The sequence below is a fragment of the Rhinatrema bivittatum genome, chromosome 7 (genome assembly GCF_901001135.1).
Source record: "Rhinatrema bivittatum chromosome 7, aRhiBiv1.1, whole genome shotgun sequence".
In the NCBI taxonomy this organism is placed as follows: domain Eukaryota; kingdom Metazoa; phylum Chordata; class Amphibia; order Gymnophiona; family Rhinatrematidae; genus Rhinatrema; species Rhinatrema bivittatum.
The window spans coordinates 248,911,717-248,925,569 of NC_042621.1; the positions used below are offsets into that span (position 1 = coordinate 248,911,717).

General features: G+C 41.0%; 1 protein-coding gene across 4 annotated transcripts in view; it reads right to left on the minus strand.

The window, feature by feature from the left end:
* PTPRE (protein tyrosine phosphatase receptor type E) overlaps positions 1 to 13,853 on the minus strand; it is a 557,332-nt gene that overhangs the window by 191,946 nt on the left and 351,533 nt on the right. For all 4 annotated transcript variants that reach the window (XM_029610013.1, XM_029610014.1, XM_029610012.1 and 1 more), the window contains 4 exons: positions 12,504 to 12,588; positions 9,338 to 9,414; positions 9,142 to 9,178; positions 3,235 to 3,332 (listed from right to left, as the gene is read on the minus strand). In XM_029610013.1, coding sequence (XP_029465873.1) covers positions 3,235 to 3,332; positions 9,142 to 9,178; positions 9,338 to 9,414; positions 12,504 to 12,588 — 297 coding nt within the window. The remainder of the gene's footprint in view (positions 1 to 3,234; positions 3,333 to 9,141; positions 9,179 to 9,337; positions 9,415 to 12,503; positions 12,589 to 13,853) is intronic.

Here is a 13,853-nt window from a genome sequence, read left to right on the forward strand (position 1 = left end):
GGTTAATATGAAAACTGAAACTCAATGCATAATTTTTAATTGTGCGTGGGCAAGACCTGGGGAATGGGAGAGTTGGCTCAGGGCTGTAAGGTTCAATTTGGGCACCTAATATCCTTGCACTGGTCTGACAGAGTACACCACACACAGATCCCCACCATTCACCTATCTCCCAAATCTCCAGGAGAGATGCTTTGGAAGGGTAGGAGGCAGGTGGTAGGTTTCCCATGAGTCTGGCAGGGTTGTCAGCTTCCTAGGAATTTTATCACTGATGCTCTGCCACTTCTCTGGGAACCCTGAGTCCTCTCTGTGTCCCTTTCTCAGTATTTCAAATCACGGAAAAGGCCACACTCCAAGTGGGAACCCTCCACCTTGGCCTCCTCAGTGATATGACCTGTGCTGTAACTTTGATGCGGGAGGGGGCGCGCCCTCAGCTCAGGCAGCAGATTGCCTTGAGCTGCTCCTAATTACCTTAGCAAAGAGAACTATTTTTATCTACATGGAAAGGAGATGAGCCACCTGCATTTTTGTAATTGGAAACTGTCCATGAAGCAACATGATCTAATGGAGAAAATGAGAATCAATGTAATTCAAACTAACAAGAAAATCAATGTGACTTTGTCTTATAATCAATATTGGGAAAAATAGAAAATTATAGAAGGAGTTTGGGACAAGTGTTAGTCATCCAATTCAATCTTCAAGTTTCTCACTATAGGAAGAAGATGCTATGTGGAATCTGCTCTTTGTGCTGGGTGTGAGGTATGGCTGAGGATTAGATGTTGTGTGAATGGGTTATGCATGAGGGGGAATATAATGAAAAATCATTTTTAGTTTGTTTTAGTTGATCATCACAGGTAAAATAACTGTGATATTGTAAACCTCTTTTACATTCCTTCTTATTTTTATTTTACAAAAGCTTGAAAATGTTTATTTACGTGATTGCACTCATGGATAAGTGATGTAAACTAGGGATGTGCACTCATTTTTTTTCGTGTCGTTTTTGTTTCAGGTTATCTGTCCCTTTAGTGCGTGCTAACTATAGTTTCCCTAATTTAGGAGTTAGCGTGCACTAACGGGACTTAGTGTGCATTAACTAAAAATGTTACCAATAAGTTAATAAGTGTCAATTGGAGAGCAGTTCGTTAGCTAGAGGTATGATTTGCATTCCCATTGGCTATCTCCTTAGTTACTTGCTTGTGTTGCCAAGGTTGCAAGGTGGTGTTTGTGGGGGGATGTCCAGTACCTGGTAACAAGTGTAAACAACAAGTGATGTAATAATAGCATCAAGTTCTAGTCAGCAAAAGCATACAATGCAGATGCATATTTACAATTTGCCAGTCCCTTTGTATTTTAGGAAAGGGGACATGGCATTTTGGGATATGCATACTTTGAATTCCTCTGGCGTGAGTCTGTGTGTTTGGGTGGGGGGTTGACTGGTCAAAGGGAAAGTGACTTGGGTAAATGTATGGGGTAACAGGTGGGAGAGAGTCTGGTAGGGGTGTGACTAGAGAGAGAGATTCAACCTGGTGTATGTTAACCCAGTCACCCCCCCCAACATACACACACCAGGCTGCCACATGTCACCCCATACAGTCATCCCAATCACTTCCCTTCTCACCAGTCCCACCCCACACCAACAGGCTGCCTCTCTCTCTCACCAATCACCACCTCAAGCAGCCTCTCTCCCCCCCACCCCGTCACTCCCCCCTGTCACTGCCAGCTCACCAGTCACCCCTATCCTTCAGGATGCCTTTCTCTCACCACTCACCAACCAATCTCTCTCCCACCTGTCACCCCATACAGTCACCCAAGTCACTCCCTCTCTCACTAGTCACCCCCACACATCAGGATGCCTCTCTCACCACCCACCAACCAGTCTCTCTCTCATACCATCACCCCAGTCACTCCCCCTCTCACTAGTCACCTCCATACACACCAGGCTGCCTCTCTCCCAACAGTCACCACCCCAACCAGTCTCTCTCCTATCTATCACCCCAGTCACCCTCTCTCACCATTCACCACTCCAGTCTCTCTTCCACCTGTCACCCCATATAGTCACTCCAGTCACTCCCCCCCCCCACACACACACATACCAGGCTGCCTCTCTCACCAGTCATCACCCCAGCCAGTCTCTCTCCCACGTCATACATTCACTCCAGTCACTTCCTTTCTCACCCAAACACACAGCCAGACACCAGGGGAATTAAAAGTATGCATAACCTAAAATGCCAGGGCCCCTCTCCTAAAACAGAAAAGAACTGACACATTTTAAAATATGTATTTGCATTACATGCTTTTGCTTAATCTGACTAGAACTTGATGGCATTATTATATCATTTGTTTGTTTACATTTGTTAACAGGCATTGGCCATCTCCCTACTAACACCACCTTGGCAACACAAACAAATAACTAAGGAGATAACCAATGGGAATGCAGAACCATATCTCTAACTAACAAACTGCTCCCCAATGGACACTTTTTAACTTATTGGTAACATTTCTAGTTAGTGCGCACTAAGTCCGTAAATAAGAAAACTATAGTTAGTGCACACTAACACAAAATACTAATTTTTCTGAAATTTCATCATTTTTTTCAATTTGTGGTGCTCCCAAAACAAGATGAATTAGACAATTTTGTTGCCATTGTCTATTTTGTTGAAAACTAATGCACATCCCTAATGTAAACTATATCAAGAGAGACAATCTAAAGAAACACATTGTTTAAAAAACAGCATTCTAGCTAGATTACCTGGCTCTGTTGCTTCCACTTTTGTTCTTACTCCTGAGTTTCATTTTTCTTTTTTTGAGAAGTGGGGAGCGGGAGGGGAGGTGTGCATCAAAATATATTTCTTATAATTTCATATATATTTGGAATAAAAGTAGTATACTTTTTAAAAATTATAATCATGCCCCCATGTTTTTACAAATCTTCCCTGAGTCTACTCTTCAAATGTATCAGTACAATGTCTGCATGGGGCCCTCATAAAGGTCAGCAATCCACCACCACCCCAATTTACTTAGATTCATAAGCGTTAGCCTGGTTAAATAGGAAGTGTTTCTAAAAATTGTAGATATTAATATCTCCCCTGTAACACAAAAGAAATCAATAAAAATAAAGAAATCAATAAAAATTAAGAGCGAAAGAGAAGCAGTGTGAAGAGTAACAACAGTTAGTTCAAGGTAGCTACAACATGCAATGTCTCTACCAGAATATGTAAATTTAAAAGAAGAGCTTACCTCTGTTCTTTCCTTTAAGTTTGTTAACATAACAATTGTTGCAGACCTCTGCTCCCACATCATTCTCCAGAAGTCATTAACTGTTTCATGTTTAGGACCTGCACATCAAACACAATGACGTATCACAAATGTAATAAGCACACAGGACACAAACCTTCTCTCGGGAAGATTCATTCTCAAAAAGTCCATACCAATTCCATCATCCAGAAGTCTTCTGACCATAGGACTTCCAGGTTAGGTCCCTCACACTTCCTACTACACATTGTGCAGTCTTCTACTGGTCTCTGAATAATGGGAAAAAAACATGGCTGCATAGCTCAGGCAGAATTTGCTACTAAAGCTCATTGTAATGAGGTAGATACCTCCTGCAGTCAGAGACAGGCTAGAGATGCCACTCAGGGATGTAGAGGGTGCTGTAAAGAAGACCACAGAGATAATGCCACTGTAAGAAAGAGAAGAATAGAGAATTGGAGGCTGCTGGTAGTCCCAAGAGGAAAGTAGAAGGTTGCTGGTAGCTGTGATCCTGGGTAGTTTTAACCTAAAGCCAGTCAAGATGAAGGTATAGACTAAAGAGGAACATCATAATAATTGGGAATACAAGTAAGGCTAATTACTAAGAGACAGCTTCCTGCCTGCTGTGCGAGGACAGTTTAAGGACTTCTGAACCGGATGTAGGTGTCACAGAGGAGAACATGCTGGGATGCTCAGATGTTCCTGTGACAGTCTCCCTAAATTAGGGAGACTGTCACAGCTAGACACGCTAGAAAGAACCTACCAAACTTAAAAAGGCGATGACAGAGCAACCAAATAAGGGTTCAAAAATAAAAACAGCGCGAGGCAATTCCTTTTTTTACTTCTGAAGCTAGAAGCTCTGGTATATTTTGGATCTAGAATTTTCTTGATGCCTTTGATGAAGAGCAGGAACAGGAATTCAGGAGAGACCTTGCTTATTTTATGTGTCCTCCTTTCACTCCTAGATGCCTATGGGGCCAAAGTTAACTAGCTCCTCAGAACCTAGTCAATCAAACAAGAACCTAAGTAAAGAGACAAAAGGTTACAAGGAAGAACTGATACATCTGGCACGTTAAGGACTAATAATATTATACAAGAGGCAAATATTGAGTTAAATGGTAATGACCAGGGATGGTCAGCTTTGTCTAAAATTAAGTAACCGTACATATTTTTTAGGTCCAATAATCATGTGTCTCCGAGGATTCTATTAAGTTTTTAAGTGGAAAATTCTTAACAAATATATAAGACCAAGTGATTGAAATCTGCCATAAACCACACATAACAGCATAGGTAGTTCATGCATGCTGTCTGAGACATTACTCTGATGGTCTATATTTATTTATTTTAAAAAAGTAATCAGACTGTTTGAAACTATTGAGTGATCAATTTTGTTCTAATGTGACTTTAAGGACTAAAACAGAGGCTAGCTCTTCCCAGATGAGAGAGGCACAGTCTCTAAAACTAGTCAGCTAAATTGACTCCCCATGGATAAAGTTGAGACCTGGATCAATGCCCCTAATGTTGACTCAACTCTCGCCAGAATAGCTGTGAGTGCTAAAGAGGCTGTCACCCTAGACAGCATCACTGATGAGGATGGGAATGGTCTTTTAGAAAGTATATAACGCTAAAGACCTAATGTTACAGTTGGCAGTGGATACAAAATGTGTAAAAGGCCACAGAGAAACCTGAAGATTTGGTTTCTGCTTTACAATCAATGGCCATAGCTTCAAGGTTTCCTGTGCATTCAAAGTAAAATCATTTTTCTGTCCTCCAAAGCCATAGACTGGAATGGTGGCCAGAAGAGACCTTCCGCTAAAATAATGATTTATGGATGCCTTTTCAAGAATAATCTTCTAGACACTTCTTTCACAGGGAACAATCTGGATTCAAACTGTAAGAAAATTGTCAAATATGTGGCACACAAAAAGGTCCTCCTTCCTCAGGACAGAATTAAGAATACACATTTTTCTCTTCTGTCTCCAGAAAACGGACTGAGGAGGCGGCAGAATTTCCACAACCCCAGAGTTTCCATATCCCGTGTCTCTTGGACCCCCATGATTAGAAACTTGAGCAGAAGGGATGAGAGCACCATATGGGAAGAGGGTTTGGAGTTCCCTTCTGAACTTTTCCAAAGTTTAGATTTAGCGGATACCAGACCTGTGGATCCTAGATGTTGTTTAAAAGATGTAACTCCCATACTCGGTTTCTCTTCAGAAAGTCCCAGTAGACACTCTCACTACTGGGACCTAGTCTCTGGTAGCATGGCATCTTTCTTCCAAACTCCCGGGGAAGGATAAACCTCCGAAGCTCTGCGTGTTAACTGTCTGTCTCTTTAGTGAGTGCCAATAAGCAAGCTGCACACAACTTTACTGTAGAAATTAGTTCAAACATGAAAATATGGCATTGAATATAAGTCCCTAGTTAATTACCATAAAGAAATGCAAAAATGTCAAATCTATGGTTCTGTGATTCCTTGATTTAACCCTCAGAGTTTCCTTATTTATTCTTGAATGGAATGTGAAACCGCCTTTAGTGAACCATGAAATATGGGGGGTCTTCCTCCCAATTTAGCTCCCCATCCAAATATTTGAAATTCATATGTTTGATCTCAAACTCTTCTCCTCTCCTCTCTCATACACCTTGTGGGCACTTCCTCAACTGTCCTCTGTATACCAGATAGGTATCTGCTGTGACTGAACACCTTTTGGGTGCCACCACCAGGACCCGTGCTACCATCAGACAAACTAGGTGGTTGCCTAGAGCTCCAAAATTTGGGGGGGGGGGGCAGCAGAAAAATCCTGCCAGCATGAGGCACAGAGGGGTGCTGTGCCAGATCTAATGCCTCTAAAGGAGAGAGCACTGTGCTGGAGCCACTGCCACTGGTAGGAGGGAATGCTGGCTGAGCTGCCACAATTATGTAAGTTCGAGAGGGCGCACATGATCAAAGTTTTGTCTAGAGTACCAAATACTCCTGCACCGGCCCTGGCCATCACTCTTCTGATCTCTTGCTTCCTCTTCTGGGTAGGTATCCTTTCTCTTTCTCCACTCTTACGCTAGACTGGCAAGAGAATCCCCTAGACAAGGACACTAAGTTGCAAAGAAACTTCTCTTCTTACCTCTCTCTTTATGGGCAAGAATGGTGGAAAAAAAACTTCCATCCCAAACAAAATTGAAACAGAATACTCAACTGCAAAAATGATTAGAGATGTTGCAACAATGACTGGGCGACAGCTGGAAATTACTCTCTTTCCTTTCTAAGTCTCCTCAGCCAGGACATTGGTCCTTTACTCTGAAATATTATTTCTCTCTTCTCTAAGGGGTAGATTTTCAAAAAACGCGAATAGGCGTACTTTTGCTGGCACATCAGGCGCCAGCAAAAGTACGCTGGATTTTAGTAGATACGCGCGGAGCCGCGCGTATCCACTAAAATCCTGGATCGGCGCACGCAAGGCTATGAATTCTGTATAGCCGGCGCACGCCGAGCCGCGCAGCCTACCCCCGTTCCCTCCGAGGCCGCTCCGAACTCGGAGCGGCCTCGGAGGGAACTTCCTTTTGCCCTCCCCTCACCTTCCCCTCCCTTCCCCTACCTAACCCACCCACCCGGCCCTGTCTAAGCCCCCCCCTTACCTTTGTTGGGGGATTTACGCCTCCCAGAGGGAGGCGTAAATCCCCGCGCGCCAGCAGGCCGCTAGCGCGCCAGGACGCAACCTGGGGGCGGGTCCGGAGGGCACGGCCATGCCCCCGGGCCCGCCCCCGAAACGCTCCCGGCACGCCCCCTAAACGCCGCGACGACCGGGCTTGCCCCCCCGACACGCCCCCCTCGGAGAACCCCGGGACTTACACGAGTCCAGGGGTCTGCGCGCGCCGGTGAGCCTATGTAAAATAGGCTCACCGGCGCGCAGGGCCCTGCTCGCCTAAATCCGCCCGGATTTGGGCGGATTTAGGCGAGCAGGGCTCTTAAAATCCGCCCCTAAGTCTCTTTATAGTGGACCAATGCTATGCTCCGTTTAAAGTTCTCAGAGAGAGGCCTGTTGGATATCCCTTCTATGCGCTGCTTGAGACTTTCAGAGCCTTTTCGACTGCTGGTCCAATTTTGTTGAATTCTCTGCCTGTTGCATTATGGTTAAGCAGCTGCACAAAGGAATTTAAAAAGCTTTTGAAGATTCAGTTATTCTGTCTGGCATTTGATTGCTAACCCCCTTCATCTTTTGCTCACTGAATATTTGCATTAGTTCTGTTATTTTTATTTTTAATTGGCTAATGGACATATACATTTTATTTTATGTATGTTGTTCCTAGTTTTTTGTTTTATGCTTTACTATCTATGTTGATGTACATTTTTATTTTATGCTTGCTTGTTCTTAGTTTTATGTTTTTTATCTAAATATGTATGTTAATTTTGTATGCCGCTTTGTAAAAGCAGCATACGTAATTTTAAATAAATAAATAAATAAGTACAAACTAAAACTCCACACGGACAGTAGAGTCACTTGCTTTAATACAAGCAAGACTAAAAATAGTACAGCAGCCTCTAGCAGGGATGTTATGGCAAAGGCGGTTCCATACCTCTACTCTACACTGCTTGATGTAATATCAGGCTATACTCCTTCAAAGGAATTCCCATGGGGCCCTACACAGGCATATCTAATAGTATTTCAAAGTCTCCCAAAAAGGTTTTCCATGGGATCCAGAATCCCTACATATACAACAACTGCTACTATCCTATTGGACATACTGGAGCATTGCAATTGATACAAGTTGTTTTCTTTGTCCATCTCATAGATGTACAGGAATCTATTACGGTTATTTTCTAGTCACAGAGAGATGGTGCATTCATTGGGAGATGGGGTCTTCAGGTTTCAGTCAAACCCACTCCCATCCTGCTCTGCTATATCCCCATTGGTTTTGAGTGATATGGAATGTAAAAGAAAAGGAATTTCTGTGCCATCGTTTTCAATTTTTATTCGTTTCTCCAATAGTCAAAACACTCCCTCCTAGCTTTATGTAACCATTGGCTGTCAATCTTGCAGGCATATTGGTTAGACATGGTAAAATTTATGGAGGAAAAAAGATCTAAAAATCTAAATGTAAGAATGTTTCAGAGGAGCTCTCTCTCTCTCTCTCTCTCCAAGGAGGTTTCTGGTTGAAATACAGTAAGATGCACCTGTAGTTGTATTATGTACACAACTTAGGAACTGCCAGAGAAGTGCTCAGCCCGGGAAAAATGAAAGCAGCCTACGTAACCCAAGAGTCATGGTCTGAAAACTTTTGGATGCTGCTGACCTATTACACTCTCCAAGAGACTCATAGAGGCATTGGTCCTGACTTGCAGGAGTTCAAAGAAAGTAAAGTATTCATTTTATAAATGTTCCTATTTTAACAAAGGTATTGGAAAAAAGATGTACAGTACATGTTATGTTTTAGTTTTGTGTTTCCAATACCTATTTTGTGTCAATGCATCTCAAAATCTATGCATAAGGTGTCACTACTATCCTATTATCAGCAATAGCATTACGCCTGCCTGCTGCAAGGTTATCCAAATGGATCAACCTTGCACATCAAACATTTGCCTAAATGCAGGAAACCCCCCAGCTGAATGTAATAATAAAGTTCCTTTCTTCCCATGCAGTATCAGGCCACATGTTAGAGACATGTACATATGCCAATTAGTCCATGTTATTCAATGTCTAAATCATCCTGTTTATTACAGCCAAACAGAATGCAACTTGCAACCTATACAAGCATTCTTTATTTGATGCAATTCATTGTTAAACACCCAGGAAATGATATACTAGTATTTATCTACAATAAAGAAAATATGAATATACTATGTGCAAAAAAATGACAATATCAAAGATGTTTGTAAACACACATTAAGAGTAAAATATTATTTACCTTGAGCAGCTATAAATTTATTCTTTTCCTTGTAACCCTAGAAGATGGAAATTCAGAGTTATAGTGTGCCATGGCTTTACTAGCTCTAAGATGTAAAGATAATAATATTCACATTTTGAAATATATTTCCTTGAATTTCTTGGTGTACAACTGAAAGCAGTAATACTAAAATGGATATGGAAAACTAATAACTTACATCTATGTATGAGGCATTAATATAGTCTGAGTACTGAACTCCATCTATAGGAATCAAAATCACTCTGGAATGATCATCTGTAAAGATAAAGAGCATATTAGTAGTATTCCTTTATTGGATAATATAAAGATATAGCATGTGTCAGTCATTGTCTCACAATTAAAAACTAATCATGTACAGTTTATTTTCATAACTAGTGTTCAATCACAATCTCTCTTTCATAGCAGTAAAATGTAAATTCAATAACTTGAACAGTCATGTTGGAGAAGTCTTATGCGCAAGAAAATATCTCCAAATTCTGTTGTTGTCTGTCTGGGAAACACTGGTACCTTGTGGTTACTGCTGGTACTGCTGTCTCTATTAGAAGGTACTGACACCTTGTGGCCACTGCTGGTCCTGCAACCTTTAATAGATATTAATTCCTTGTGGCCACTACTGCTACTGTAGCCTCTCACTTTTACTGGACAGACAAAAAACAGGGTATTATTATAATAGGTGGTTTGTTTTTTTGTCTGTCTTGAATATGCACCAGATTGGGCCACATCAGAAGCAGAAGCACCAATAAGGTGGGGAAAATAAGTGATGCTGAGGTGGGTTATTTTGCTGGAAGGCAGGCCCTATTGATTGCAGAAGCATTGGCACCAGCAGAGGCAGGATGCATCAGATTTTCTGGAGGTGAGTGGTGGCGCTGGGGCACTTGGTGTTGTGCAGAGGCTGCCATGATTTTGACAACATTGTGCTTCAAGAGCAGTGTGGGTCATGTCCAGTGTGTGGCAAGATAATGCTAGGTACTCTATGAGCTGCATGTGCCAGGAGGGGGCATGGGAGGGGATTGGTAGTGGTTGGGGAGAATGTGAGATAGGAATTAGCAAGAGGAATGTTAAGAATGGACTAGAAGGCAAGAGAGGAATAGTTAGAATGTATGTATGTGTGTGTGTATGTATGTATGTATGTGTGTATGTATGTATGTATGTATGTGTGTGTGTGTGTGTGTGTGTGTGTGTGTGTGAGGAGAGAGAGAGAATTAGCACCAAGGGTGTGTGTAAAGCAGGGAATTGGTGCCAGGGTTTGGTAGGTATTTCAAAGGGTATCAAGGATAGAGAGTGAAAGAAAACACTAAGGAAGGAAGGGAACAAGAACTAAGGGTATGAAGGAGGTGAGAATGAGATGGGGAGCAGAAGTTAAATCAAGGGTCGGAGGAAGACATCACCACCCCCTAGTCCTGATCCTATCTGGATTCTCCACTGAAGTATGGTTATGTTAAAGACTCTAGTAAAAGAATAACTAGAAATCCTGTATTTACAGAAGTATAATGCAATAAAAATACGTATTTACCCAGAAATATTTTGCAGGTTTTAGTTAGCTCTAAAAGTACCACTCACAGAAGAACACTTATCTGAAAGCACACATCCTATCCATGTTCACAGAAACATTAAAGAAAACCCCAAAGTATTTACAATGTAAGTGTTAAGAACTGGAAGAATGGTGAATAGTACATTTTATTGTCATATCTTTCAGTAAGATTTTAAAAATTGTATTTTATTTTTGCTGCCTGGTTTGCTATAATAGTTTGGTTTTCATTTTATTTTCAGACTAAATATCCCCATGATGTTAGCCATTTAAATAAATGTAAAAATAAAACTATCAGCTCCAGTCATGTTACAGTCAAAGAGCAGGTATCCTTTTAGGTGCTGTCCTTTTAACTACAATATGAAGAAAGAACCTGGAGAGTGAAAAGAGCTTAAGCCAATAACAGAAAATTCACTCAAAGAAACTATGTAGTGATTGTTCAATACCTCATAAATGAGGCACTTAGACTGCACCATCAACATCCGTGTGTTATGTCATAAAGTTGCCTGAGTGCCCAAATATTTATAAACATTGGCTCGGAGTAGAGTAACTATCTGTAAAATCCCAGGTATATTTTTTTTTCAAAGTTTCATTTTTTGTTGTGAATAAAATCTTATCTTTAGGAACAAAATAAGTAGATAGAATATAACTTATCTTGCTGTTCCAAATAAACAGAACCTGTAACCAGGCTTGACAAAGAAATCTTGAGCCAGCTAGTTTAGTAGCACGGACAATGAGAACTCCAGACGCTGCAGCATTTCGAGTTCTAACATCTTTGTCAGGGGTATGTTTAAATGTTTGCCAAAGCAACTCATAAGTATGAATCTTGCAAACAGGTTAGAACAACGCTGACACCCGTGGCTTCTATTTAATTGGAGCAGCAATATAAGTTATACTTTATCTAGTTATTTTGTTCCTAATGAGAAGATTTTATTTGCAACAAAAAACAATACTTTGAAAAAAAAATTAATATATACCTAGGACTTGTAGATAGTTACTCTACTCGGGCCAATGATTATAAATATCTGGGCACTCAAGCACTCTACGTAATTGTAAGACATTAAGACACTGAAGATGATGGTGCAATATAAGTGCCTTTGTATATGAGGTCCATCTTTAACTTTATATCAATATTTGAACAATCATTGCATTGTTTCTTTGAATGAATTTTCTGTCCTTTTAAGTACACCAGAAAGAAACTGGCCCTTTCATTTTATGTTCTAACTAGTTTTTCTACTTGCCCCCCCCCCCCCAAAGCTAGAAATGGAACCCGTACAAAACAGACAGCTGGTAAACAGCTTGTGGATTTTCAAATGATCTTAGCAACTTACTATTTAATATTCATTTGAAACAAAAATACCCCTGAATAGAAATACTGATGAATATCTATTCCTTCTCTTCCCCCTCCAATGGTAATACATAAAAGCTAGGACACTGTTTTTGCTTAAATCCTGTGTCACTGTATAGTCAATGAAAACATTTCCAGAACAATACTCAAATACTGCTTCTGCATTCAAACATTAGGATTGCTACCTCATCCCAGGTCAACCAAACAGGCTAATCCAGTCCTGGCTTTGCTACCCTGCATGCATGGATGTACACTTCTCATTTTCACAATCAAATCTAAGCATGGAGTGAGATGAAATCAGGATTGGATCTGCCTACTGGGTTGACCTGGGAGTGAGGTGGCAAGCCTACCTAGAATTTATTTTTAAAAAAATTTGTAACCCACTTACAATTTAAGATAGTTATGGGTAATAAAACTTTTAATAATAATAAATACTATTCAGCAATAAAAAAAATATGGAAATCTTACTAGGAAGAATGTTGGGATATCTGTTCTTTTCTCTGTTTTCTTCTCTGTTCGCTGCTTCAAATGCTCCTTGCCCAGGTGGCAATGACTACAAAAATGGAAACTCAAGTCAGTGAACACAGGCAGCACACCAAGGTAAGCAACTCCCCTCCCCTAAACTGCACACTAGCTTCTGTACATTTTTTATTTCATACATAAGTGACTTTACATCATTAACTGGAAGCAGGACTGCAGCTTTCCTAAAAGTAGGCTGCAATGTCAAATGCTAAATTCAAGAACTGGAACAAATTGTGTTTGGGGGTTTATATCTATAAAGCTGCCTATAGAGGAGCAAATATCACTGATATGAATAGACAGCGTGTCTTTAGGACCCTGGAGAATGTCCACTAGGTATTTCAGAGGGTATCAGCCAACACCAGAGCCTAATAAAAGGGCACTATGAGCCTAAGAGCAGACAGAGGGGTTTGGAGAAAAATTGGTGCCCTGAGATTTGTTTTCAAAGCTGTTATAACTGAAGAAGCTATAAAGTGCATGCTAGAGAAAAGCAGATGTGTTAGCCTAGTTCCCCATTAATGCATCCTGTACCAACATGGGACCCTTCTGCTAGGATTCCAGGTCTTCCTCGACCTCCCCGTTGTTATAAAGAACCTTAAAGGCCACAGACATTCATAAGTCAAAGTTCATTAATTTCTGTGGGGTTGCAGAACCTCCGAGCTAAGAAGGGCAAGCAGCTGAAAACTTTTGTTTGGAATCCCTGGACAAATGCCTCGCACAGAAAACCTTTTGCTTGTCAAAAGCTTTCTGCCTCAGACTCCAGAGCAGTTACCTTAAAGCCGCAGAGGAGATGAAACTGTTGTATCACAGCTGGGAATGAAAGCTGTCGCAGAAGTTAAGCAAACCAGAAAGATCTGCAGATGGCTAGTACAGGTCACCATTGTAAATAACACCAACAAAATTGACATCTGACATGCTGGAGCACCTTAAGCAGCAGTATGCAGATTCCCAGGGACAGAAGCTGCTTCTTGGCTCCTCCCTGAATACAATTTTTACTTGCTGAAGTCGGACATCGTTTGTACCCAAGAAAGATCCTACAATGCCTGCAAAGGGTTCTGTGTCATTTCCCTTAAGAGTGAACATGAAAGCAGCCTACCACGATAACCTGGCTCACTTTATTTCTATATTCTACCACTGAAATAAAAAGCAGAGGTTGCTTTTTCATTTGACAATGATATGAATGTTGGAAGTGAGCAATGGTACAATTTTAGGATATGCCCTCAAGTGACAGACTTTAAGTAGCTCCTTTGTATTTCAAAGCAGAATAAAATGTGACATAATGAGTGTGAACATGTTCTC